Source organism: Prionailurus viverrinus, chromosome B3 (assembly GCF_022837055.1).
Source record: "Prionailurus viverrinus isolate Anna chromosome B3, UM_Priviv_1.0, whole genome shotgun sequence".
NCBI lineage: Eukaryota > Metazoa > Chordata > Mammalia > Carnivora > Felidae > Prionailurus > Prionailurus viverrinus.
In genome coordinates, this window is record NC_062566.1 from 56,147,021 (window position 1) to 56,173,898 (window position 26,878).

General features: G+C 39.9%; 3 protein-coding genes across 10 annotated transcripts in view; 1 reads left to right on the top strand and 2 right to left on the bottom strand.

Annotated features, from left to right (window-relative positions):
• Nucleotides 1-707: 707 nt before the first annotated feature.
• On the bottom strand, nt 708-15,918 carry HAUS2 (HAUS augmin like complex subunit 2). Of its 3 annotated transcripts, XM_047863377.1 has the most exons (7): nt 15,746-15,820; nt 15,506-15,594; nt 9,607-9,699; nt 9,211-9,280; nt 6,494-6,626; nt 4,909-5,017; nt 708-2,852 (listed from the first exon to the last, which is right to left on the bottom strand). In XM_047863377.1, exons 2-7 carry the CDS (start codon nt 15,539-15,541, stop codon nt 2,643-2,645), a joined length of 651 nt encoding a protein of 216 aa, XP_047719333.1. In that variant the 5' UTR covers nt 15,542-15,594; nt 15,746-15,820; the 3' UTR covers nt 708-2,642. The 3 variants fall into 3 exon arrangements, with proteins under 3 accessions (XP_047719333.1, XP_047719332.1, XP_047719334.1); XM_047863376.1 differs by lacking the exon at nt 15,506-15,594 and having other exon boundaries at nt 15,746-15,918; XM_047863378.1 differs by lacking the exons at nt 6,494-6,626; nt 15,506-15,594; nt 15,746-15,820 and having other exon boundaries at nt 9,607-9,669.
• LRRC57 (leucine rich repeat containing 57) lies at nt 15,918-22,599 on the top strand. 4 transcript variants are annotated; one of them, XM_047863375.1, is made up of 6 exons: nt 15,918-16,101; nt 16,266-16,371; nt 16,478-16,616; nt 17,191-17,459; nt 20,223-20,408; nt 21,044-22,599. In XM_047863375.1, the coding sequence occupies exons 2-6, from the start codon at nt 16,288-16,290 to the stop codon at nt 21,083-21,085; spliced, it is 720 nt and encodes a 239-aa protein (XP_047719331.1). In that variant the 5' UTR covers nt 15,918-16,101; nt 16,266-16,287; the 3' UTR covers nt 21,086-22,599. The 4 variants fall into 4 exon arrangements, with proteins under 4 accessions (XP_047719331.1, XP_047719329.1, XP_047719330.1 ...); XM_047863373.1 differs by having other exon boundaries at nt 15,918-16,019; XM_047863374.1 differs by having other exon boundaries at nt 15,950-16,045.
• Nucleotides 22,600-25,505: 2,906 nt separating this feature from the next.
• SNAP23 (synaptosome associated protein 23) overlaps nt 25,506-26,878 on the bottom strand; it is a 38,371-nt gene continuing 36,998 nt past the window's right edge. For all 3 annotated transcript variants that reach the window (XM_047863122.1, XM_047863119.1, XM_047863120.1), the window contains exon 8: nt 25,506-26,829. In XM_047863122.1, the coding sequence (XP_047719078.1) occupies nt 26,764-26,829 (66 nt within the window). In that variant the 3' untranslated portion in view covers nt 25,506-26,763. The remainder of the gene's footprint in view (nt 26,830-26,878) is intronic.

Here is a 26,878-nt window from a genome sequence, read left to right on the forward strand (position 1 = left end):
ATGTATACCGTCCAGATATTCTCAGCACCATGTTATCTCAAGGTTATGTCCTTGGGGGCACTTTCTGGGAGTGGGGAAAACAAGTAGAACCCACATTCCAAGAATAGGGAAGTGGGTGAGGAGCTTCGCAGTCGGTGAGTTCAAGCCCCTCGTCGGGCTCTGGGCTGATGGCTCAGAGCCTGGAGCCTGCTTCCGATTCTGTGTCTCCCTCTCTCTCTGCCCCTCCCCCGTTCATGCTCTGTCTCTGTCTCAAAAATAAATAAACGTTAGTAAATAAATAAAGTAGACCTCACTCTTACCTCAAGTTTTTGAATCAGATAACCTATAGGCCTATACTTTATGTTTTTGTTTTTTTTTTTTTGAGAGAGAGAGACAGGGTGCAAGTGAGTGAGGAGCAGAAAGAGAGAGGAGAGAATCCCACAAGGGGCAGAGACAGAGAGGGAGAGAAGTGGGCTCACCCAAAGCAAGACTCGAACTCAGGAACTGTGAGATCATGACATGAGCTGAGGTTAGATGCTTAACCGACTGAGCCACCCAGGCACCCTATATGCCTATACTTTAAATGTAGACACTACAGAGAACCTATCACAAGATTCAGACAAGGGCCACAAAATTTTAGCTAGAAATTACAGGTTCATTTTTTTTTTTAATTTTGAAAAAGACACACTAGACAAAACAACCAGGCATATCAATTTTTGTTTACACACACACACACACACACACACACACACACACAGAGGAAATCACATGAAGAAGAAACATAGTAAGATCTTTGAAAACAAGGCTGCTCTTGAACAAATTTCTGATGAAATACAAAACATTGTTTAAGTGTCTAGGAAACGTTAATGTTCAAGATATTACGACCACTCTTCTATATCCCATTTGCAAAAGTAGCAAAGTAGGCTTCAAAACATGATCCTGGGTTGTTCTGGCAGTTTTTTGGCAAGGATCCTGCTTCCTTATGAACAAGTACTTTGCTCAGTCACTGTGTTGAGGTCTTCTTGTTAAGGAGTATGATGAATATAAGGATCAGTGAACCCTGGTGATACAGAGAATGCAACAGCATAAAAATACTGATGCTTACATCTTTTTTTAAAGCAAAAGAAACCACCTGTGGCTTAGTATTAGCAAGTATTATTATGCCACTCTCTTTTTTATATGTACAATAATCTCAAGCAAAATATGTGAGCATTTTGTAAGGGAAACTTCTAAAAGTTTTAGATAACAGGGCTTTTTCTATTCTTTGTTCTATCTTCCTTCTTTGCCTATTCATAAGGCTACCAGAAGTTTCTACAGTCTCAGGGTCTTGAACACCTCCCCCCTCAGGTTTGATACATTTGGAAGATTCGTAGGATTCAGCATATCATTGTATCCATGGCTATGATTTATTACAACAAAAGCACACAGAGTAAAACAGCAAAGGGAAAAGGTGCATGGGGTAAAGTCCAGGGGGAATCAGGTACAACCTTCCAGAGTCCTCTGCTAGTTGAGTCACACAGGATGTGCTTAATTCTCCCAGCAACCAAGGCAGAACATGTGTGAAATGTTGTCTTCATGGAAGCTCATTAGAAATGCAATGCCCAGGGTTATTTTCATGTGCTGGCCATATGTACCTTCTGCTTAGCATGTACCAAAATTCTAGACTCCCAGAAGGAAAGGTGGTCAGCACAAACCACATTGTACAGGGGCACCTGGGTGGCTCAGTCGGTTAAGCATCTAACTTTAGCTCAGGTCATGATTTCACAATTTTTGAGTTTGAGTACTGCTTCAGACTCTGTGCTGACAGCTCAGAGCCTGGAGCTTGCTTGGATTCTGTGTCTCCTTCTCTCTCTGCCCCTCCCCGCCTCGTGCTCCTTTTCTCTCTCAAAAGAAAAAGCATTAAAAAAAAATAATAAGACCCCCACCAAAAACCACACTGTACAAACACTTCAGTCATAGCGAGCAACTCTTATTAGTGAGATTGGGAATGGAAGGAACCCTCCTGAAATCTTAAGTTCCCAGAAGCCAGCTAAGCAGGCTTTATAAGCAGGCCTTTCATAAGCCTGCTACATTTGCTCTTTTGTATGCACTTAGTAACTTTCCCACAGGAAAAATCAACATACTTTCAGAAGCAAGAAGACTCTTCTAATTCAGAAACAAACATTTACAAAGATATAATAGGGACACCTGGGTGGCTTAGTCAGGTGTCCGACTCTTGATTTTGGCTTGAGTCATGATCCGTGTTGGGCTCTGCACAGACAGTGCGGAGTCTGCTTGGGATTCTCTCTCTCCCTCTCTCTCTGCCTCTCCTCTACTTGTGCTCTCTCTCAAAATAAATAAACTTTAAAAAATAATAAAAAATAAAAAGAAGACATAAAAGGGTCCACTGAGTGAGATATAGCTAAGGCACTCATGTTAATAAATTGTCATGGTTGTATTTGATCTTCAAGAGTTTTACTGTAAAGTAGAATGAAAATATATGAAAAACAAAGGAAAACTCAATTTGGTCTTAATGAAGTTGGAATCTTAGTGCTTTTCAATACAAAGAGGGCTCTTTCAGTATTGCTAGCAGCAGAGCTTATGAATGCCCATATTACATACAACTGGCTAGAAACAGACTTTGCATGACTACATGTAATTAAGCAAAAATAAACCATTGACAATCACTTGGCATTAACAGTTTGGATATGAACTTTAGAAGTAAAAGGTAAAGATGGCATTATAGCATCATGTTTATGAAGATAATTTTCTTCAGCTAGTATTTTGGGGATACAAGAGGAAACTTCCTTTTGTTGTTCTTGCCACTTGAGTATATTCTCTGCCAGTTCTTCTGTCTCAGTCACCAAAATATCCATTTGTGCTAAAGCCTTGCTCTGTAACATTTGAAAGAAGGGGAAAACAGGAGAAATTAAATCTGTCATCAATACATCAGTATTATATCATAAATGGTTATGATAACAAAAGTTTACACCGGACATTTTCTAGCCCCTTAATACAAAGGCTTCTTAAAATTGTGCTCTCCTCATCTATTACAGCACACGTGTTTTCTTTGTGAGTTCATTTCTCTTTTGTCTTCAATTATCACTTCAAAGCAGATGACCCACAATCTATATTGTAAAGCTTATCTCCTTCCTAAAATTCAGTCCTATATTTCAGTTTATTGAAAATCCCCACCTCAATGTACATTTAAGAACGCAATTTAACTGCAGTTCAACAATGATTAAAGGTTTACTCTCTGTGCAAGGCATGTCAGAAAACAAACTCATTAGCTTTTTTGATTTCTTGCTCCTTTTCACCCCGGAGTCACCAAGGCTAGATACTTTATTGCCTTGGATGTGTCCCTTGTCCAAAGAGTAGACACATTCTAGGAATGTGACATCCCAAATCTCAAAATCTACATAATCCTTTGTTTATCTATGCTTTAAATCTTTTATCTGAATGCCTGTATTTATTCTCCAAGTTTCTCTGTCATTGATTCCTCTGCACAGTCCTCTAACCTACAGCTTTAATGTGCACAGAAAACACCTGAGGAACTTATAAACCGTGGATTCAGATTCTGAAGGTCTAAGGTGAACGAAGCCTTCAATTCTGCATTTCTAACAAGGTTTTAGGTGATGCTGATGCTGTCTGCGTATACTTTGTGAGACTCCATCTATTCTATCCAATATTTTCTCTATTAAGGTATAATTCTGATCAAGTCACTTCTCTGTGTCCTTCTCTAAAAAACAAAACAAAAAACTATTTAAACTGTTGACTGTTCCCCAGTACTCAGATAGTAAAGTCTAAACTTCTTAGTCTGGTTTTCAAAGCATTCCATAAACTAACCCTGAATTAATCTCCCTTTCAATACCTTTATGTATCAGCCAAAGTGGAGTACCACTCTTGCCCCAAACTACCAGTGCTAATTTTCTTATCTTTCTTCACACTGCTGCTTTGGCCCATACTATTCTTTCTGATGCAAAATTCACTGATTCTTCTGGTCACTACTAACTACTATGTAAACCTTTATTAAAATATTCTTAAAAAAAATTTTTTTTTTCAACGTTTATTTATTTTTGGGACAGAGAGAGACAGAGCATGAACGGGGGAGGGGCAGAGAGAGAGGGAGACACAGAATCGGAAGCAGGCTCCAGGCTCCGAGCCATCAGCCCAGAGCCTGACGCGGGGCTTGAACTCACGGACCGCGAGATCGTGACCTGGCTGAAGTCGGACGCTTAACCGACTGCGCCACCCAGGCGCCCCGAAAATATTCTTACCCCACTCTACTCCCAATCTCCCTAAAGTACAAGCAATCCCTCCCTTTTCTTTGCTTAATAGACAGCATCTTCTTTATAATTCTCTGCTGTATTCATGGCACAAAAGTAGTATTTTAAAGTAGAAAATATCCTACAGGTTTCTCACTAAATCTTGAGAATTTGGGAGCAGAGATTGGTTATATCCGTTTATCTCTCCTAACACCTATAGCAAAGCCCCTAGCACAATAAAAAGAACACATATTTATTAAATATTGGAATTTTGGAATAAAACACTGTAAAATGACTTCTAAAAAAGCTTAAAAAAAAAGAGAGATAGAAAGCATCTTAATTAAAAAAAATAATTCATTCAAGGGTGTCTGGGTGGCTTAGTTGGTTAAACATCCGACTTTGGCTCAGATCATGATCTCGGGGTTTGTGGGTTTGAGCTCTGCATCGGGCTCTGTGCTGACAGCTCAGAGCCTGGAGCCTGCTTTGTATTCTGTGTCTCCTTTGCTCTCTGCCCCTCCCCCCATCTCAAAAATAAATAAGCATTAAAAAAAATAATTCATTCAGAGTATTAGCCATCAAAAAGTTAAACAAAGATCACACATTTGAGCTTCTACTATAAAAGAACTAAAGAGCCAAATGCAATATAAAGTAGTTGAGGTACTTAAATGCTACTGTTAATACTCACCATTTTCTTTAGATTTTCATCTAAATGAGGGATATTTCTAATTGTTTCAAGATGGTTTTCTAATCTTTCAATGAAAGTCACTGCCAACTCCAGCAAATGTACCATGTATCTGAAAGAGGGAGAAAAAAGTAAACTATTTTCTTTTTAGTTATTTTGTGTCCCCCCTTTCCCTTTAATTAGGATTTTTAATAAAAGAGAATTACAAGCAACCCAGTGAGCCAATAATAACTGTTCTGCATTCATGGAAATACCAGTGATAAAAATGTCACTCTCTTTCACTTTAAGCAGAAATTAACTTGTCATCCAAACAGAAAAACAGAGACAACACTAATCCAATCTGGTACCCAACCTAATAGACAAAACTTAATGTTAATCATTTTCTCATATAAGTAAAGAAATTTCCCTAGATTAAATCTCATTCCATTTCAATCTACTCATTTTCAGTGAAGGGTGAAGACAATAAGGATAAATGTACTTGACTGAAACAAGCTACACGTAAAACCACTTTGAATCTTTGCATTTGCAAAATGCTTTAAAATCATTACTTACTTTTTCTGATATAATATACAATGTACACATTAATGGTATTTTACTGTACCGAATAGATACTGAATATACCCTCATGAATGGAATTTTTATATTTATTCTTTTCCACAAGATAAAAAAATCTGACACTTTTTTTTTTTTTAACGTTTATTTATTTTTGAGACAGAGAGAGACAGAGCATGAATGGGGGAGTGTCAGAGAGAGAGGGAGACACAGAATCTGAAACAGGCTCCAGGCTCTGAGCCATCAGCACAGAGCCTGACGCGGGGCTTGAACTCATGAACCGCGAGATCATGACCTGGGCCGAAGTCGGACGCTTAACCGACTGAGCCACCCAGGTGCCCCAAAAATCTGACACTTAAGAGAGGTACTATTGGCTTGCTTGGGCTTATCCAATAAGGCACAGGTGGAGAAAGTTATCAGTCAGATCCCCATATGTTTGCTTCTTTACTGTTATTTATGATTATATTTGCAATACTCTTATGGGGAGAAGAGCAACAGAAAGCATGCCCATTCTATGGACTGGGAAATAGAGGCTTAAACAAACCATTTGCACAAGGCTTTGAAGCCTACAAACAGCAGAAATGAGACCAGACTTTTTTAAATTAGAAAGTGACTTTTCTAATTTCTTTCTTAAAGTCATTATCATCATTCCTAAAACACAGTGAGCAAAAGGAATGCCTTTCTCTTCACCACAGCTTAACTGTTTAAAAGCAAAAGGTTTTCTTTCTGGTTAAAGTTAATAATAATAATTAATGTTAACAGATACAATCACTAATATATTGTTTAATGAATTAATCTATGAAACAACTACTCAACATAAAATGCCCTCAGGAAACATGTGTAACTATTAATTTCTACTTTTTTAAAAAAAGAGTTTATTTATTTATTTTGAGAGAGACAGAGACAGTGCAAGTGGGGGAGGGTCAGAGAGAGAGGGAGAGAGAGGATTCCAAGCAGGCACCGCACTGTCAGCAGAGTCTGACGCTCAACCAACTCAGTCACCCAGGTGCCCCTAATTTCTACTTTTTAGTTTAACCTGTGATAAACAGCTTCAATAGGCAAGTTTTCCTGGCACATGGGTTTCAACAGTCTTTGCCGCAGGGACCTCTTTTCTTTTAGCACCGCTTCCAAATGATTATTCATGTTTTGCAGAGCATTACACTTCTGAGCTACATAAACCAGAAACATTAATTATAGTTAGCAATATGACAAGTAAGTTTTAAAAATCACTACTAATTCTTTGCTTTGATCTGACTCTACCAATGTTGAAAATTAACCCATTTCCCTCCTAAATATCTCCCCTTTGCTATCTGTAATGCCCAAACCAGTTTACTTTCAACGATTTTCTCTTACTTTGCTGACAACCAAATCCAGTGCTAAATTCTTTGTCTGCATTGCCTCTACTCCTAGTTTAGTTTTTATAGCCTGCCCCGTATTCTTCACATAAAATCTCTTTTCTCATCTTGGCCTCTAATATATCTTTTTAAAGTTTTATTTATTTATTTTATTTATTTGAGAGAGAGAGAGAGTGAAAGTAGGGAAGGGGCATAGAGAGAAGCTAAGAGAGAACCCCAAGCACTGACAGCCTGGATCTTGCCATGGGGCTTGATTCCACAACCCTGGGATCATGACCTAAATCAAAATCAAGAGTCAGACGCTCAACCGACTGAGCCATCCAGGCACCCCTCTGCCTCTGATATTGTACATTCATATTAAAACACAAACATTTCTCTTACAAGCTATTTCTGATTATTTCAATATTTTGCCCAGAATTCAGTTAATGGCTGCCAAATGCCTCTTTTTTCAAATTTTTATTTTGAAAAATTTTTAAACTTACAGAAAAGTTTCATTGAACTCCCACATACATTTCACCCAGACTCACCAACTGTTAACATTTAGCTACATTTTTATTTCTTCTTTCTCCACATACCCATACATGTATTTTTGCTGATCCATTTAAGAGTAAGTTGTAGAGGGATGCCTGGGTGGCTCAGTCAGTCAAGCATTGGACTCTTGATCTCATCTCAGGTCATGATCTCACGGTTAGTGAGTTTGAGTCCCACGTCGGGCTCTGCACTGAAGACATGGAACCTGCTTGGGGATCTCTCCCTCTCTCTCTCTCTCTCTCTCTCTGCCCCTCCCCTGCTCTCTTGCTCTCTCTCTCAAAATAAATAAACTTAAAAAGAAGAATAGGGGTGCCTGGGTGGCTCAGTCAGTTAAGTGCCTGACTGGCTCAGGTCATGATCTCACAGTTCCTGGGATTGAACCCTGTGTCAGGCTCTGTGCTGACAGCTGGGAGCCTGGAGCCTACCTCAGATTCTGTGTCTCCTTTTCTCTCTGCCCCTCCCAGACTTACTCTCTGTCTCTCGAAAATGAATAAAGATTAAAAAAAAAAAAAAAAAAAAAGAGTAAATTGTAGATATCATGCACTTTTACCCCTAAAACTTGAGCATGTATTTCCCCAAATAGCATTCTCTTATGTAATCACAAGTGTCAAATTCAGAAAATTTAACATTTTTATAATACCACCAATATATAATATAGTCTATATTGACACATCATCACCAAGTAACTCAATAATGTCCCTTAGAGCAAAAAAAATTTTTAAGTTTATCTATTGAGAGAGAGAGAGAGAGAGAGAGAGAGAGAACATGAGCAGGGGAGGGGCAGAGAGAAAGGGAGAGAGAGAATCCCAAGCAGGCTCCACACTGTCAGTGCAGAGCCCGTTGTGGAGCTTGATCCCATGAATTGTGAGATCATGACCTGAGCCAAAATTAAGAGTCAAACACTTAACCAACTGAGCCACCCAGGCACCCCAGCAAAAGAATTTCTAACCAAGTATTCAATCCATAACCACACCGTGCTTTGGCTATCATGTTCCTTTACTCTCCTTTATTTTTTTTTATTAAAAAAATTTTTTTTTAAATGTTTATTTATTTTTGAGAGAGACAGAGACAGAATGTGAGTGGGTTAGGGGGAGAGAGGGAGACATAGAATCCAAAGCAGGCTCCAGGCTCCGAGCTGTCAGCACAGAGCCCGATGTGGGGCTCAAACTCAAGAGCTGTGAGATCATGACTTGAATGGAAATCGGATGCTCAACCAACTGAACCACCCAGGCGCCCCAAGTCTCCTTTATTTTTTTTTAAAGATTAAAAAAAAATTTTTATTTTTAAGTTGGCTCTATGCCCAACATGGGGCTTGAACCTACAATCCTTAGATCAAGAGTCGCAAGTTCCACTAACTAAGCCAGCCAGGCACCCCTTGTTTCCTTTAATCTGGAAAGTTCTTTGGCCTTTGTCTTCCAAGATTTCCTGAAAAATTTAAGTTTTTTTATTTATTTTGAGAGAGAGAGAGCACATGCACACACAGGGGAGGGGCAGAGAGAGGGAAAGCGAAAATTCCAAGCAGGCTCTGTACCATCAGTGTGGAGCCTGATGCAGGGCTCCATCCCAGGAACCATGAGATCATGACTGGAGCCAAAATCAAGAGTCCGATGCTTAACCAACCGAGCCACCCATACAGCTCTAAGCTTTCCTGAATTTGAGGAGTTCCTACCTTGGTCACTTATTATGCTATATGCACTAGTCAAGCCAATAGGACTTCTATTTGAGCACAGAAAAGAAGACTTTAGTAGCTTTGGGGCAATACCTGGAAAAGTTATGGTATATCATAATTTTACTGCCTGGTGTTTATTTAAGGTAATCCAAGAAAAAGTTGAAATTCCAATGATTACCCATTTCCTCAAATACTTACCCAAAAAGGAAGGATGAATAACATCTGCTGCATCTTTTTCTAGTCTTAAAAGTTCAATTTCCAGGTTTTTCTACATTAGGAAGAAAAATAACACTTAGCTCATGTGGAATGCAGCCTGAAGGCTTACATTTTGGCAAAAATGGATAATCTTTAACCTAGGAACACTGCAGGGAATGGGAGGCAGAATTTGTTACGAGAGCCTAGGGGATTTACTGCAGGTTTTTACTTTGGTGTTTAAGCCCTATTGCTGCTACTGCTACGACTACAGAAATAAACACGAATCCAGCTATGTGCTAGACACTATTCTGAGTGCAAGAGAACTACTGCTGGAATCAATTATGATTTTTTCTTTTTCCTGTACTAGAAGCAGAAAGCAAAAAGCCCAACAAAATTTACCTGGTAGATTTCAGCTTGAATGTTTGTCATCTGCTGTAGTCTGGAGAAGTTCACAAAGCAAGAAGCTGATTTCTTAGATATATTTAACATCTCCTATTGATAAATGAACAAAGAAAGCAGCAGTATGTCATACAAAAAGTTTGTGTGCCTTGAAACAGCATGTCCACACAAATAAAACATGAGGATTTATCATGTGCAACACTGCCCCTGAAAAATGAAGTACTGAAGTATAACAGTAGCAATGTGTATTTCCTGTTTTTAACATCTCTATCACAAATCTTTTGCCCAAATATTTAAAAAATAAGAAAAACAAGACTTAATCACTTTGTACTACTTCCTAAAGTACCATGCACATTATGTTTGTATTAGTGACAGCTTACCAGAGAAGGCTGCTAACAGTAAGAAGGTGGAGGCTGAGGTTGTTGGAGAATCACCTCTATACAAATCACCAAGACCCAGTCTCTGACCTTCCTGAGTCTAACATTAAAGGCTTCCCCACCATGGAATCACTTATCTGATGCATTAAAAGACCTCTCTATCGGCTAGAAGTCATTCATCCTGTGTCTTTTCACATTCTCATTCTTTTAGGCAAAGGAATGTTTTGTTCAGGTGTAATTATTTTTCTAAAAACCTTACCCGCCCTTCATCCTTTCATTTTATGCAAAATATTGCTTGCATATATAGCCACCTTAAATTGCAGGTTACTTCAGAATAAGAATATTGTTCATCCTTTCGCTTCATCCATAATTTTCTGTATCCTCTTCTCCTTTTTGAGAATGGTAGCACAGGAAAAACTTTAGAGATCTTACAGGCAAAGGATTGGGAAATGAAAGCCCATGAACTAAATGAACTAAAGTGACTGTTTTTGTGCAGCCCATAAGCTAAGAACGGTTTTTATATTTTTTAATGTTGGGGAAGAAAAATCAAAACAGTATTTTGTGACACATGAAAACTACATGAAATTCAAATTTCAGGATCCAGGATAAACTCAAGTGTACCCATTCATTTACTTATTACCTCTGGCTTCTTTCACACTACCACAGCCCAGTTGCAACCATATGGATCTAAAATCCTCAGATACTTATCCTCTGGCCTTTAATAGCAAAAATTTGCTAACCAATGATAACCAATTTTATAAGCATCGATTGAGTTAGGCCATGGAAGATTCAAGTATGGATGAAATAAGCTCTCTGTCCTTTAGTAAGCTCATGATGGATGAAAAGGGAAAGGTATTCTTGTACTAACACATACGTGAGACGAAGGGGAAGATGAATCTAGAAACGTAGTTTCCTGCGTCATCATGGAAGATCTTGATAAATGCAGAAAATGAGAGCAACTGAAGGTTTTCTGGTGAAGATGTAACATGATCATATAGGATACATATTTTAGAAACTTAAATATTGACAGTATGGAATATAAAACTGATGAGGCTGGGGGAAAGAAGGAATGGGGAATGACTACCTAAGTGAGTATGGAGTTTCCATTGGGGATGATAAAAAAAAAAGTTTTGAAAAAAGCTTCACAACACTGTGATTGCATCATGCCACTGAAGTGTACACTTTAAGATGGTTAAAATGGTAAATTTTATGTTATGAGTATTTTACCACAATAAAACGCTTAATTCTGGTAACTAGCCAACGAAATAAAACAAGTAAAAACAAACGAAAACTAGGGAAGAGATGGGACTGGAGGTTAAATATTTAGACAAGGGGCTACTACAGCATTCTAGGTGAGAAGATGAGAATGTGGAATAGGTCAGTAGCAGTTAAAAAGGAAAGGAAGAGAGTGCCTGGGTGGCTCAGTGGGATAAGCGGCCGACTCTTGATTTCGGCTCTGGTCATGCATGATCTCACAGTTTGTAAGCTTGAGTCCCACACTAGGCTCCCAGTTGTTAGCACGGAGATTCTTTCTCTCCCCCTCTCTCTACCCCTCCTCGACTCAAGCTCACGCTCTCTCTCAAAATAAATAAATACACTTAAAAAAAAAAAATGGGAAAGGAAGGCATAGATGTGAGTCCCTGGAGAGATGAAATTCATAAATCCTAGATGATATGGGGTACCAGGGATGAAGTCAAGTCAATGCTAACTCCAAGGATCCTGGCTCCAGTGACTGGACAGATAGATATGCCATTCGGTGAGGAAGATAACACAAGATATTTTACTGATGGCAAAACTGAGGATTGAGGGAGTAAAGCAGTATAGTTTAGCTTCATCTATGTATATCATGGCTGAAATGAGGACAAATCTAATCCACTGCATTTCCATTATGTAAGTGGAAGGTAAATAAAAGTAAAACATCTCCCATTTCTCATTGTAACTTACTCGTTCTCTTATCTCTCCATCCCTCCCTGTGTATACACTAATCTTAACCACACACATGGCAATCTAGTAAACTGTTGGGTTCAACAGCAGGGTAATGGAGCTTAGCCAAAAACATGCAAGAGAAACCAGTGGAAAAATAAAAATGTTTGAGGGAGAGCCAAAAGGAGAGAGGAAAGAAAGAGTAGCCAAATTTCCTAGAAATAGAAATTCTGTTTCTATTTCTACAAATAGAAATTCTAACTATTTGAGGATTCTGACTTAGCCCTATATCTTTATTTTTTTTTTTTAACGTTTATTTAATTTTGAGACAGAGAGAGACAGAGCATGAATGGGGGGAGGGTCAGAGAGAGAGGGAGACACAGAATCGGAAGCAGGCTCCAGGCTCTGAGCTGTCAGCACTGAGCCTGACGCGGGGCTCGTACTCGTGAACCACGAGATCATGACCTGAGCCGAAGTCGGACACTTAACCGACTGAGCCACCCAGGTGCCCCCACCCTGTATCTTTAAAAAAAGAAAAAAAGGCAAAGATTGGGGAATACAGAAAAGTCTTTACTGTTAATGACTGCCATTAAATATTATACACTTTATATGCCAGTAGGGTAAAGGGACAATGGAAATGAAAGGATCCTGAAAACGGGAGTCTGTTTAGGGTATTTCTGTTCATTCTGTTGCTAGGCACAAGAAGCTGAAGTCCAAGACTTTTATGTGCAATATAAAAATCCTGGGGCACCTGGATGGCTCAGTGGGTTGAGTGTCTGCTTCTTGGTTTTGGCTCAGGTCATGATCCCAGGGTTGTGAGATTGAGCCCTGTGTCCAGCTGAGCTGAGCGTGGAACTTGCTTAAGATTCATTCCCTCTCTCCCTCTACCTTTCCCTCCCTCCCTCCCTCTCCCTCCCTCTCTCTCTCTCTCCCTGCCCACCCCCCCACCACAAGAAAGAAAAAAAGAAAAAGAATCCCAGTAACATTGTGCACATAATATATATATATATATATATATACACACATATATATGTATAAACTTGTGTCTGTGGGCATACTTTCTTCTTTTTTTTCTGTCCTTTCTACTTGATACTGAATTCTAGCTGAGGGACATTAAAAGGGAGGCAGAATAGCAGAGAGTTAAGAGCAGAGCCCTTATAATGGGGGAGGGGCTACAGAGGGTAACACTGAGAAAATAACAGATATACAGTTCTATCTATATACCTGTGTGTGTGTGTGTGTGTGTGTGTGTATTCAATAGAGCTGCCATGACTCACTAAAGCTTGCCAGAAAAACGTGTGGGACATAAGGCCACTGAAGCCATCCTAGGGCATATATCAGAGCAAATACCCCATTTATCTTACACTTAACCATACCTTTCTTTCACTAAATCATTCCCCAATGGATAGATCAAAACAGAACAAAGCGCAAACAAACTATGTTTTCTGGAAGAGTTGTATCATATAGCAATTTTAAGCATTACTCTTAAAAAATTTTTAGTGTTTATTTTTGAGAGAGAGGGAGAGACAGAGTGTGAGCAGGGGAGGGGCAGAGAGAGAGGGAGACACAGAATCTGAAGAAGGCTCCAGGCTCTGAGGCGTCAGCACAGAGCCTGATGCAGGGCTCGAACTCAGGAACCGAGAGATCATGACCTGAGCCAAAGTTGGACACTTAACCCAACTGGGCCACCCAGGCGCCCCGCATTACTCTTCATTTTTAATGCACATGGGATGATATGCACTTAAGGGATAGACTAAAGAGATCCTATAACACATATGATTGTAAGATGGTCTTAAAGAGCTATGGTTGGCAAATCTTACCTGTAAGCAAAACAGGTAACTAATTAGTGCTACTTGAAGGACACTAGGAAGATCCTCTCCAGAACAACTTCCACCCCAACAAACAGCTTACTTATCAACGCCTAAAATTCTCTCAGATGTTTATTTCTTCTACCAATACACTCTAGAGGGATAATTCCCAAATGTCTTACAGTATGAGTTTAACAAATTACTTTGTTACGGAACTAAACAATACAAGTGAGACTATTAGGCAATCCGGTAGGAAGAAAACCCAGGAGAGAAGAGAGGAAGGTGAGAACTGGGGAGTGCTGTAGTTAGGTTTTGCCTATTTTCCAATGCATTCATTTGTACGCCTTTCCTCCCCCCAAATTCATAAGGTCTGGTTACTAGAGCCTCAAGTAATCTATTAGACTTCAACAGAAGTTTAAACTCTTTCAAGATAGTTTCATAGTATCATCTATCACAGTTCATCTTAGAGATGATACAATGTGTCAGAAAAGGCAGCTCTGTGATCTATCTCACTAGGTGAGTGACCTTGGATAAATTTCTTGGTCTTCTCAGGCCTTAGTTTCTTCAACTTAAAAATAGTATATGGTAGAGGTGCCTGGATGCCTCAGTCAGTTGAGCATCCAACTCTCGGTGTTGGCTCATGTTATGATTCCCGGGGTTTCCTAAGTTCAAGCCCCACAAGTGCTATGCACCGTCAGCGCGGAGCCTGCTTGGGATTCTCTCTCTGTCCCTCCCGTTCTAGCGCTTTGTCTCTCTCAAAATAAATAAATAAACTGTCTGCCTTGGACCCATAATCTCCCCCACCCTGTGTGACTCCCCTCTCTTCTACTGGCATAAAACCTGGTGTGTGTTCTCAAATAAACTTTTAAAAAATTGAAAAAAAAATAGGGCATGATAGAATTCTCTAATGATTCTTCTAAGTATACAAAGTTGTGTATTTTCCATAAATCTTACATCATGTTCATATAGCTAATCTCTGCGGATGATTTTACCTTTCTACTTTTCCGTTTCCTTTTTAGCCAAAATCCTCAACTTGCTCGTTATCTCAAAATTTCTTTCCCTCAATCTCACTTTCCCCATTTCCTTGTCAACTTCTGCCACTTGTATTCCATTATTCCCTCACATCATTAATTTCTCCCTCTATTGGCTCCTTCCCTTTGGCATATAAACTGTTCTTGCCGAACCTAAACTACCACCCCTGGGGCTAATCTGCCTCTTCTCTCACAATTACTCCTCTCCTCCATTCACATTCCAAGGTTTTTTCGGGTCTTTTTCGTATGTATGTACGTATGTATGTAAGCATGTGTGTACGTACTGCCTTTAAAGATGCATGCTTCATCCAAAATAATATAAAAACAGGGAGGGGGACAAAACATAAGAGACATAAATATGGAGAACAAACAGAGGGTTACTCGAGGGGGTGTGGGAGGCGGGATGTGCTAAATGGGTCAGGGGCACTAAGGAATCTACTCCTGAAATCATCGTTGCACTACATGCTAACTAATTGAAATATATGCTAACTGAAAAAAAAAAAAACCTGAAAAAGACCCCAAAACTTTATTAAAAAAAAAAAAAAAAAGATGCGTGCTTCCCCTGAAGCTTTTCTGTACCCAGCGCCTCCCTGCGAAAATATGCTTCAATACCTCACACCGACAAGCGTAGTTTGGGAACGTTTGTGGTGTAACTAATTATCCCTATTCCCCAAGCCTGGCACCCGTTACAATGTAGAGGAGGTAGCAATGGTGAGAAAAAGCGGGGAAGACTGGTCTTTACTTTGTCTCACGAACTGACCGAGGATAACTCGCCCGCAGACACTTGAAATATCATCTTCTTGGAGCCCCGCTTTCGCACCACCACTGCAGAACGGTCACCACTGTTGCCTGGAAGGGGTTCCAACGGCATCTACTACAGTACGGCCCCTAGCCAGCACTCTCACACACACTTCGGCAGCCCAGCACCACCACCACCTCACAGCCATCTTCTGTTGCCACCGTCGGCACCCCCTTAATGACGCCATCGCCGCCCACGCACCTGAGTGACCAGCCCCGAAGCTACGAAACGGTCCAGCAGTAGCCCCGCAGCATTTGGCTCGGCCGCGCGGTCCCACGGGTTCGCAGCAGCCATGGCTGCAAGCCACCCCCCGGATTGGCGCGGAGAGTGAGTGGAACGCACTGCGAACGCGCCGCGCAGCTCGATGACGTCACAGGGCGTTTCTTCCCGGGCGGAAGCCCGGGGAGCGCATCCCGGGAGAGCGCGGGCCGCGGGTCTTCCTTTGCTGAGCCGACTGTGAGCTGCGGCGTAGGAGGCGAGTCCGGCGCTCTCCGATCATTCGTAGGCTCCAGCGGCGTCCCACCTCGGAATAGCTGTGAAAGCTGCTGGACCTGGTGGTCGGGTTCTCTGTTCTCCCTTTTCTTCCTTGCCACTTTTAGTTGGCCCCCAAGATCTAGGAGTCGGCAGGAGGTGACAGCTTGGGAACGAGACCCAGCCCAGAGGCGAATAGGGTGGCTGGGTGTCTGAACTGAGCGGTGACAGCTGCGCTTCCTTCCTGCAGGGACCTGAGCCGCGGCCCTAGGATGGGAAACAGTGCCCTCCGCGCTCATGTGGAAACCGCGCAGAAAACTGGTGTCTTTCAGCTTAAGGACCGTGGGCTGACCGAGGTGAGACTGGGAGGGGACCGACCAGGGAATTTAAAGGGAGAGGGACGGCGGGGGCGGTGAAGTTACTCGGTGAGGGATTCTCCGCGCTGTGAACCCCTTTCTCCAGTTCCCCTCAGAGTTGCAGAAGCTGACCAGCAATCTAAGGACCATCGACTTGTCCAACAACAAGATCGAGAGCCTACCGCCTATGATTATAGGGAAGTTCACTCTGCTGAAGAGCCTCTCCTTGAACAACAACAAACTGAGTATGGCTTTGGCGCCTGGGAAGCTTTTGCTAGTGATCAGCTGTTAAGAAGGGTGGTTTTCTCTTACAAGCTGATTTTTGTTGTTGTTATGAAACCGTTCTGAGAGCTCAAGACGCAGGAGAAAGTCAGAGTCCTTAAAGCTATCTCTTGTAATTACACCTACAAGCCTCCTCTGGTGGTATAACGATTGGTACTGGCTTAATTTGGACTTCAAAGGGAAGATCGTCTTTAGGATGTAATGTAAACAGAGTTAATTTTGCTGCTAATTTAGAAAGGGGGATGGAATGGGAAGGGGAGGGCCTTACAAATCCCATAAAATTGCCGTCGGATTTTGCAGAGGTCCCTTTACAATGAGCCCAATATATGCATAAATGCTTTCCTGCATTTTGATGGCGCCCTCACTTTCTGAAGACTGCGTTGGAAAAAATGCAATACTTAAAAATGGCACAACATGTAGGAGTTCTATATGTGTTAACAAGAGGTATATCAGGTGGTCATATAGTTTTTATAAATTTCATCAAAGGTGTTTTTCAGCTGTGTCAGATTCAGGTTTTTAATTTCTTTTCATTGCCAGCTGTTCTTCCTGATGAGTTATGCAATCTGAAAAAACTAGAGATGCTAAGCCTAAACAACAATCACTTGAGAGAGCTACCATCTACCTTTGGGCAACTGTCAGCCCTCAAGACCCTGAGCCTCTCTGGGAACCAGCTGCGAGCCCTACCACCACAACTGTGTAGCCTAAGGCACTTGGATGTGGTGGATCTTTCCAAGAACCAGATTCGGAGCATACCTGACACAGTGGGGGAGCTGCAGGTCATCGAACTCAATCTCAACCAGAACCAGGTCTAGAGCTTAAGAGTTTTTTCCTACAGCATGTGGGTTATAGTCTCCTGTATAATCTGTTGTTCTCTAAACTGTAATTGTAGAGCTGGGTATGAGGCTAGATGAGAGGTACCATCTATAGTCTGTACTAATTTTAAAGGCCAAAGGGCCATGGAATTAGTTGAGACACTGGGTGTGTTGTGTAGGTGTTTTTTAAAAGAGTGGGACAGGTAATGGGGTGAGATAATTTCAAAAGTTAAACTAATGTCTCATAAATCTTGAATTCTTCAGATCCTCTCCAAATATGCCTCTCATCATCTAGCAAGGAGCTATGTCAGGTAGAATAGAAAAAAGGCTTTAATTCATAAGTTCTTGGAGTTGGACAACAGAGATAATTCTTTGTCTCTTTTTTGACATCTTTGTCAAGTGTGTCCTGCTTTCACTGAAAAATCACCCCTAACAGGCTTTCTGGTAATAGCCCATTTCCTTGTTTAATTGTACAGCTTTAATTGTAGTATTTGAATTTTATTTCCATTACTTTGGAAGCTTTTTGGTTAGTATGCATCTGACTGGAGAAATAATCTTTGGTCTAGACATAAGTCTTAGTGAAACATTAAACATAGACTAGGTGGCCTTTAGTGGTTTTTTTTTTTTTTTTTGGTGCCTACACTTCTAGATTTGCACAGTCCAATCCAGCAGTCACACGCTGCTATTAAAATTCATTTAGATTTTAAAATTAATTTCATCTGATGCCACTAGCATATTTCAAGTGCTCAAAAGCTGTATGTGGCTACCTTATTGGCTGCATATAGAACATTTCAATCATTGCAAAGCTTATTGTACAAAACTGTTCTAGATTGTAGTAATCTTACATTATGATGAGATTCAGTCTGTCTCTGTGGAGATTGGCCTCACCTTTTCCTTTACTCTTGTACGTTCTTGAGATTTTTGGAGAAAAATTATATTTGAAAAAACTTTTGGAAAAACATGGTTCAGCGACAAGTACTGGTTGCACACTCATTCCATTCACCCAGGCTGATGCCCTGTAATCACTGGTTCTGATTTTAGTGTGCACCAGATTAACCAGAAGAGCTTGTGAAGAGATCACTGGGTCCCTACCCTCAGTGTTTCTGATTCCGTAGGTCAGGGGTTGGGTCTTAGAGTTTACATTTCTACCAAGTTCCCATGTGATGGTCTGAAATGATACCAGGCAGAGTAAATATAATTTGGTGACTTGGAGCATTTAAAGGGCAAAAGAGATGAATGAATCAGAGACAGTTGCTTGAGTGCCTAAAAGAAGATTAGAGCTACGCAGAATGGACATGCTGAGTTGATTACGATGGTGACTCATGCAAATAGAAATGTTTTACTAAAAATTGGACACATGGGCACCTGGGGGCTCAGTCAGTTAAGTGACCGATTTCAGCTCAGTCTGAATCTCATGATTCATGAGTTTGAACCCCACATGGGGCTCTGTGCTGATTGCTCAGAGCCTGGAGCCTGCTTCAGATTCTTTGACTCCCTCTCTCGCTGCCCCTCCCCCACTCACACTCTGTCTCTCTCTCAAAAGTAAAAAACGTAAAATTTTTTTTAAAATTTTTTTTAACGTTTATTTTTTGAGACAGAGAGAGAGAGACAGAGCATGAACGGGGGAGGAGCAGAGAGAGAGGGAGACACAGAATCAGAAGCAGGCTCCAGGCTCTGAGCCATCAGTCCAGAGCCTGACGTGGGGCTCAAACCCACGGACCGCGAGATCGTGAGATCGTGACCTGAGCCGAAGTCGGACGCTCAACCGACTGAGCCACCCAGGCGCCCCTAAAAAACGTAAAAATTTTATTTTTTTTTAAAAAAAAATTTTTTTTTTCAACGTTTATTTATTTTTGGGACAGAGAGAGACAGAGCATGAACGGGCAAGGGGCAGAGAGAGAGGGAGACACAGAATCAGAAACAGGCTCCAGGCTCTGAGCCATCAGCCCAGCGCCTGACGCGGGGCTCGAACTCACGGACCGCGAGATCGTGACCTGGCTGAAGTCGGACGCTTAACCGACTGCGCCACCCAGGCGCCCCAAAACGTAAAAATTTTAAAAACTGGACACATAGGAGTAGACTAGACGTGAGCAGATATGAACGTAGATACAGACTTTCAGGTCTTGACAGAAGTGATGAACTTTAAGGATGTGAAGAGATCCTTAAGGATGAACTTGAAAAAGATCAAATATTAAATATTAGAGACTACTGCTTGAAAAATGTCCATAGGAACAAGGCGGGGGCAGCCAAAAACCAGGAATAATTCAAAAGAAAAACCTAGTTCTTAGGTACAAGAGGGAGTTTCAAAGAAGTGGTAGCGAATCCAACGGGGAATGAGTACAGTGAAACCTTGGCTTTGGTAGTATAGTGGTCAGCATCTATGTACAAATAAAACATTGGCAGTAAATGCACCAAAATGTTTATGATGGCAGATTGGATAACTTTTTTCTTTAAATTTATGTGATCCTCAAATTTCCTATAATGAACAGTGCTTTTATTAGAACATTTTGTTTCTAAAAAGCCACTGGTGACCTTCAAAAAGCATCTTTTTTCCAAAAAAGTGGAGGAGGAGTAACAGAAGCTGGATAACACAGGCTTTGGGAGTGAGTAGGTAGTGAGAAAATGGAGGCGGTGAAAGAAAGAACTAGGACAAATGGTCACGTTTTTGTTTTAATTTAGTAAAAAAAAAAAAAATAATAACCATCATAGTAGTGCTTTTGCTTTTTCCTATGACTCTTTTTTGTTGTTGTTCAATAGATATCTCAGATCTCAGTAAAGATATCTTGCTGTCCTCGTCTTAAAGTTCTTCGCCTGGAAGAGAACTGTCTTGAGCTCAGCATGCTTCCACAGAGCATCCTCAGTGACTCCCAGATCTGTCTGCTTGCTGTGGAAGGCAACCTTTTTGAAATAAAGAAACTTCGAGAACTGGAAGGCTATGATAAGGTATGTATTAGTGTACTTCATCTCTGTCCCAGAGATGAGGACAGTGAAGTAACCCCCATGAATGTATACCTACAGGATATATGCATAATCCTGTTTACATCAACAGGATTTGTCCCCCAATTTGGAGGTGGATTCTAAGAAGCAAATGGTATTGTGCCAAGACCATTTTTCCTCCAGACAGCTTATTGTAAAGCATCTTTGTTTTTTGATGAGTGTCCCTGTTAAAATATATGTGAAAAAAAACAACCCAAACTATGTGTTTTATATTTGCATTTACAATAGGTTGATTTTGCAGGGAATGAAAAAGAACATATCCAATAAAAACCTAAGTGAAAATCATCATATAAAATCCTAATTAAGGGTGGCTGGGTGGGTCATTTGATTGAGTCTGACTCTTGATTTCAGCTCAGGTTGTGATCTCCCTGTCACAGGATCAAGCCCCACATTGGGCTCCACACTAAGTGTGGAGCCTGCTTGGGATTCTCTCTCCCTCTGTCTGTCTCTGCCACTCCCCCTGCTTTCTCTCTCACACACGCTTTCTCAAAATAAATAAAAAATTTTAAAAATCCTAATTAAAAAAAGGCTGATTTTCGCTTATGCCAAGATACCACATATTCTTCTTTCATGATTTTTAGTACATGGAGAGGTTCACGGCCACTAAGAAGAAGTTTGCATGATGTTCTCCAGGAGCATGGGAACCATATAGGACACTGACTTGGAATCTGTTGCAATCTGGCTGAATCAGAGGCTCCTGTGGTTGTCAAGGATTATCTGCAGTAAGGAGATGATACTCCAGATTATATTTTGCTCAATGATCTTTTTCCTTTCCAGGACTCGTCTTAAGTAAGCTAAAAGAAATCAAGAGACAATAAGAGCCTTCCATTTTGAGTCATGGATAGGGCAGAGACAATGTCGATCATCAAAACCATCATTAGTCTGCCTTTAAGAAACCAGTAGCTAGTTGCTATTTATACAGTGAAGGGATGCTGCCCGGTAACAGAATCACTCCATATCACAGCTTGAAATTTCATGTTTAGTTTCAGTGTATAAGCTTTCATAAAGTTGACTGCCATTCCACCTGTGTTAACATTTTGTATTTTTGTGAAATTCAAATAATTTGTGAGAGGCTACTATGGTTAATCTAAGGATTTATGATTTCATTTCAGTCCATCAATTGCAGTGTTTATACTTGGAATTTAGAATGTACATAAATATGTGACTGTCTTGTTTAAAAGTGTACTGTCAGAGAAGCACCAATACAACACTAAGAGATGTGTCCCCAAGGCTGCAGTAGCAAATTTTTTACTATTGCAGGTGCCTTATTGGTAGAGAGCTTTGAAGAGCTAAAACCATATATGCAAAACTTGTAAGATACAAAGGGTTTTAATAATCAAGATTTTCCCGAAACTTTGTTAGAAATAATGTCTTATTTCTGGTAATCCTTTTCCCTTTTTGTATTTATAATTCTAATCAAATTACCAATCAAAAAACTATATAATATTTTAAAATAACTGTGTTTATAAAGCTTATTCTCTGGGTGAGAGAATATACTAAATAAAGAATTTTTAATGAACTTTGACTGGAAAAAGGGTTAATCCTTCTTCCATCAAAGGAAGAAGACAGGAGAAAATTTAACCTGTATGTGGTCCTTTGTTTGAAAGTAAAGTGATTAGGAAACATTTCATGTTCTTGTTAAGGTCGCAGGAGTACTGAAATGCCTTCATGTGACCGATAAGCATTTCATTTTGCAGTACTGGAACCATGTTTTTATTAAGAGAAACTAAAATTTACAAAGGTATATGATTTTATGTTGTTACTGACATGAACATTTAGATAACTACCACTCTGTAATTTCCTGAGGTTTTGTCTTTCTCAGGGCAATTTAGCGTGTATTGTCAGTTCTTCTTTTATAAACCTAGTTTAACCATTAAGCCAATAGATCACAACAGCTTAGTGTTTAAACTATATGAAGAAGTCTCTCTGACCCTAAATCTGATATGGATATTCTCTATTTTCCATGTTATTTTCTGTTTCTCATCATGGGGAAGGATGGGCTGCCAGTTTATCATTACCAATTGAGTTTGGCTTTTTATAAACTTTAATGCTTAACCTTTTTGATCTACTAAACAATGTTTCTCTAAATTTTTTTTTATCAGTACTTAACATCTAATAAATCAGAACTTATAAATAACTTAAATGTCCCCATTTAATTAATTGGAATTAAAAAAAAAGTCCCTCCTGAGAATCAGTGACTGCTAGCTTTCATAACTTGGACCCAGCCTTATTTCCAGATACACCTTCTTCACTCTCATGTGCCTCCTCAGTCACACCAGATTATTCTCCTTAAACCCACAGTGCAGGGTCTCTCCTGTAATTTGCCTTTACATTGTTTGCTCAGTCAGGAATGCCCTCTCTAAAATGCTCCTCTCTAAAACCCATTTTAAGTCTAAGCCAAATTAATTAATCCCCCATCTGTTATGATAGCACTTCTCACATTCTATATTCATCTGTCCCTTGTTCGAACGAGCTACTTGTGGGCAGGAGCTATGTAAAGTAACATGCTCAGATTTATAGTGCACAAGTATTTAGACTTAACTATGAGCTGACATAATGAAGTTGGTTTACTAGTATGTGGTCTGGAGACCCATATTCTAGTTTGGCCACCAGCCCTAAGTCACCCACATTTTTTTAGAGCTTGGTTGGAAGTCATTGTAGTATATTAAGATCATGGGCCTTGGAGTTAGAAAGATCCTGATTTGAATCCACAGTATTTCATTTACTACCTCTGTGAATTTGTGCAATTCATTCCCATCTGTAATATGGGGAATACCTCCTAACGTTTCAAGTATGAGGATATGGTAAAAAGATACATAAGGCATTTAGCAGAGTGCACACAACAGAGTAAGCAATCAATAAATGCTGCCATTTATTTCATCTGTAAGGCATTAAAATAGAAGTGAAGTTATATAGAAATGGAAGGCTTGCAGCAAATAACTACATTTAAAAGGATAAAAACAAATGACTAGAGAATAAGGAACTTGAATACCAATCTGAAAAATACAAATCTGATTAGGAATGTAATTGGATAACCTGGAATTTTAGTAAGAGTGACCTAAAGAAAATAACATGTAAAGAGATGAATTTTGGGGCACCTAGGTAGTTCACTCAGCTAAGCATGACTACTGGTTTAGGCTCGGGGTTGTGGTCTCAAGGTCAAGCCCCACGTTGGGGTCTGTGCTGGGTGTGGAGCCTGTTTAAGATTCTCTTTCTCCCCTGGGGCACCTGGGTGGCTCAGGAGGTTAAGCATCCGACTTCATCTCAGGTCATGATCTCACAGTTAGTAGGTTTGAGCCCCGTGTTAGGCTCTGTGCAGATGCTGTGTCTCCCTCTCTCTGCCCCTCCCCTGCTCATGCTCTGTCTCTCTCTCTCTCAAAAATAAAATTAAGGGGCGCCTGGGTGGCGCAGTCGGTTAAGCGTCCGACTTCAGCCAGGTCACGATCTCGCGGTCCGGGAGTTCGAGCCCCGCGTCAGGCTCTGGGCTGATGGCTCAGAGCCTGGAGCCTGTTTCTGATTCTGTGTCTCCCTCTCTCTCTGCCCCTCCCCCGTTCATGCTCTGTCTCTCTCTGTCCCAAAAATAAATAAACGTTGAAAAAAAAAATCAAAAAAAAAATAAAATTAAATTAAAAATAAGAATGTTTGGGTTAGGAGATTCATAATTCACGCATGACATGAAAAGATCTAGAGTTGAAGTGCAGTAACAAGGATGAAGGAAGTGTGAACGAAGAAAAAATAGGTACAACTATTGGGGATAAACATAATTGTTATTCTAAGATTGGAGACTCGAAGAGGGAGCTTACTGTTAAAAAATATATATATTCGGGGAGAATACTATTTTTGAACTTCTTAGTTGTAGGTTAGTGTTATGCTCAAGGTCATACAAGTAAATGACCAAAGTGAAATTTCAAAGCAGGTGGTCAGACTCTAGAGCTGTGTTAACCACTTTTAGTTACTGCCTTTCAAAAGTACTGGAAAACAAGTTTCCAGATAATGTTACATGAGAAAATCAGAGAAGTCTTTTTAAGTCAATAGCATCTATTTCTAATGCATTATGGACCTAATTTCTATGGCCTCAATCCCTCTTCTTTCTCAGCAGAAGCTTTGGAAGAGTTTGTAACCTGGGATCCATAGATGGGCTTTCAAGACCCATGGATGCAAGATTCTTATTTATGCATGATTCACATCTGTGTTTATCTATTTCTCTGGGGAGATAGACTATGATGTCTTTCATCAAATTACAAAGGGATTCACCAAGAGCTCCACCCAAAAGACAATAGCAACTATAATTTATTAAGCTCTTGCGTTCACTGGGTGCTGCTCTCAGTACTTTACATAATAGCACAATGAGTTCCTGTGACAACTCTATGGAGTAAGAATTGTTAATCCCCATTTATAGCCAAGGAAGACTGAGGCACAGAAATGGGCTTGCAGTCTCAGCAAGTAGCAAGAGTGTAAATTCAGACAAAGTTGAGTGCCTTCTAACTAATTATATTGTGTGGGCAGCATTTAGGTGTTCTCAGAACTATTGCCTTTAGCCATAATAAAAAAAATTTTTTTTTAAGTTCCAAGTAAGGGCATTTAGGTATAGCACAATCCCCAGTGTTTTATACCTTCTTACTTTACACATTTACTACTACCTTCCCAGCCAAACTATTCCTCTGGCATGCAGGGTGCCTGATTGAGTATCACTTTACATATTTTCCTCTTTAGCCTATGAATGTCCTCATGTTAATATAAGCTTCAGTAAGTGGTCATAGTTCTAGCTCATAAACATCCTTTCAATCACTGGTGTATTTAAGCTCGAATGAGAGACTAATAAAAATTAAAATGAACCTCATGACAAGTCCTAGGAAGAAAAGTCATGTCAGTACAAAAGATGGGAAAGGTGCTAAAGGCAGCTTTCCATTGGAGTGCTTCTTAATTTATGGACTTTTGCTTTATGCAGTTTGTTAAGAACTGGTGAAATTATTGATCCCCCTCTCCCCATCCCTCCACCAAACAGTCACAGAAACACATTACCTATTTGAAAGAACAATTCCATTAGTTAGTTATAAAATTTAATTGTAAAGATCAAGCAGTGGTTATTGGTCAAACCAATCCACATTAATAGCTCTGAAGTGTACAGACACTAGTTTTTAAATAAAGGTGACAAATACCAATCAGATTCTTATAACACTGTTCAGGATCTAAATAAACGTGATTCTGGACATAATTCAATCCACAAGGCTAGTTGAGTGATAGTGCAATCATCAATAATTAAACCAAAAGCATTATTTTCCAAATCACTTTTAAACAGAATAAATTCTAGCTTTTGTAAAGTCTAAAGCTACAAAAAACTCAAAGCAATGCAACTATTTTTCTACCTGAGATCAAAACAAGTTTCTTTTTTTTCGATCTAAACATAATTCTTGGCATTGAGGTAAATCTGAATTCACGTGATACACTTTGTCAAACTTTTCCAAAAAATTTAAGCCCTGCTTTAGAGAGAAATCCGTTATACATACATATTTACATATTTTTTCTTCAAAAACTAATGACAATTTTATGAGGTTAATAGGCATGTAATAGGACCATGATAGTACTAATAATGTGAAAATAAAAAGCCATTCTTTTATACAAAGTGTTCCTATATGGTGCAATATAAAATGCGTTCACAGAATCTATGTACATACATGAATCACCAAAAGTTCAGAAACTAAGCTCACTTCAAGAAAATTAATTCTGTTTTTTTGGAGTAGAGGTTGCCAAGTTGTGTATAACAAAAATTTTGTGCATAAAAGCTCTGAAACCAAGTCTTAGCCTAAATTGGCAATAAATGCAACTTAAGTTAAAAACTAAACCAAACTAAATCTTTACTGTGGCTTTGCAACTTTTGCTTTGTGGCCTGCAGGTTTTCCTGAGGTAACAACCTCTTATCTCTTGCCTCTCCTTCTTGCTGCCCCTCTCCCTGCCTCCAGATTCCTTTTTCATGGCTGTCTTTGGCAATGCTTCCAAATCTTGAAAGCAGAAGAACCTGCTAAAGTAAATGGGAAGGATGAAAAATAACACTATATATGATGTACAAAAACCAATCTAAGATTATAAACCGAGGGGGAAAAAAATACTAGAAGGAAGGCTGAGCAGTAGTCTACCCTCAAGGGAAAAGAGAACATAAAAAATAGGGGTCTGTACTCCTAACCCTTCTTGCACATTATCTTGTAATTAGAAGAGCATGGGACCAAAACTTCAAACTTTGAAAAGGTAATGACTTTGAAGGAGGAGCTAGAGAAGTGAATAAATGGTAAGTACAGCAGCATCTTTAGCTGTCAATGAGTTTCTTTGCTCTGGCATTCGCAATGTCAATACGATCTTTGTTGGTGTCAGCCTGAAAAAAAGAAAAAGATAACAGCATTATGTTACAAGGTAAGTTGCTC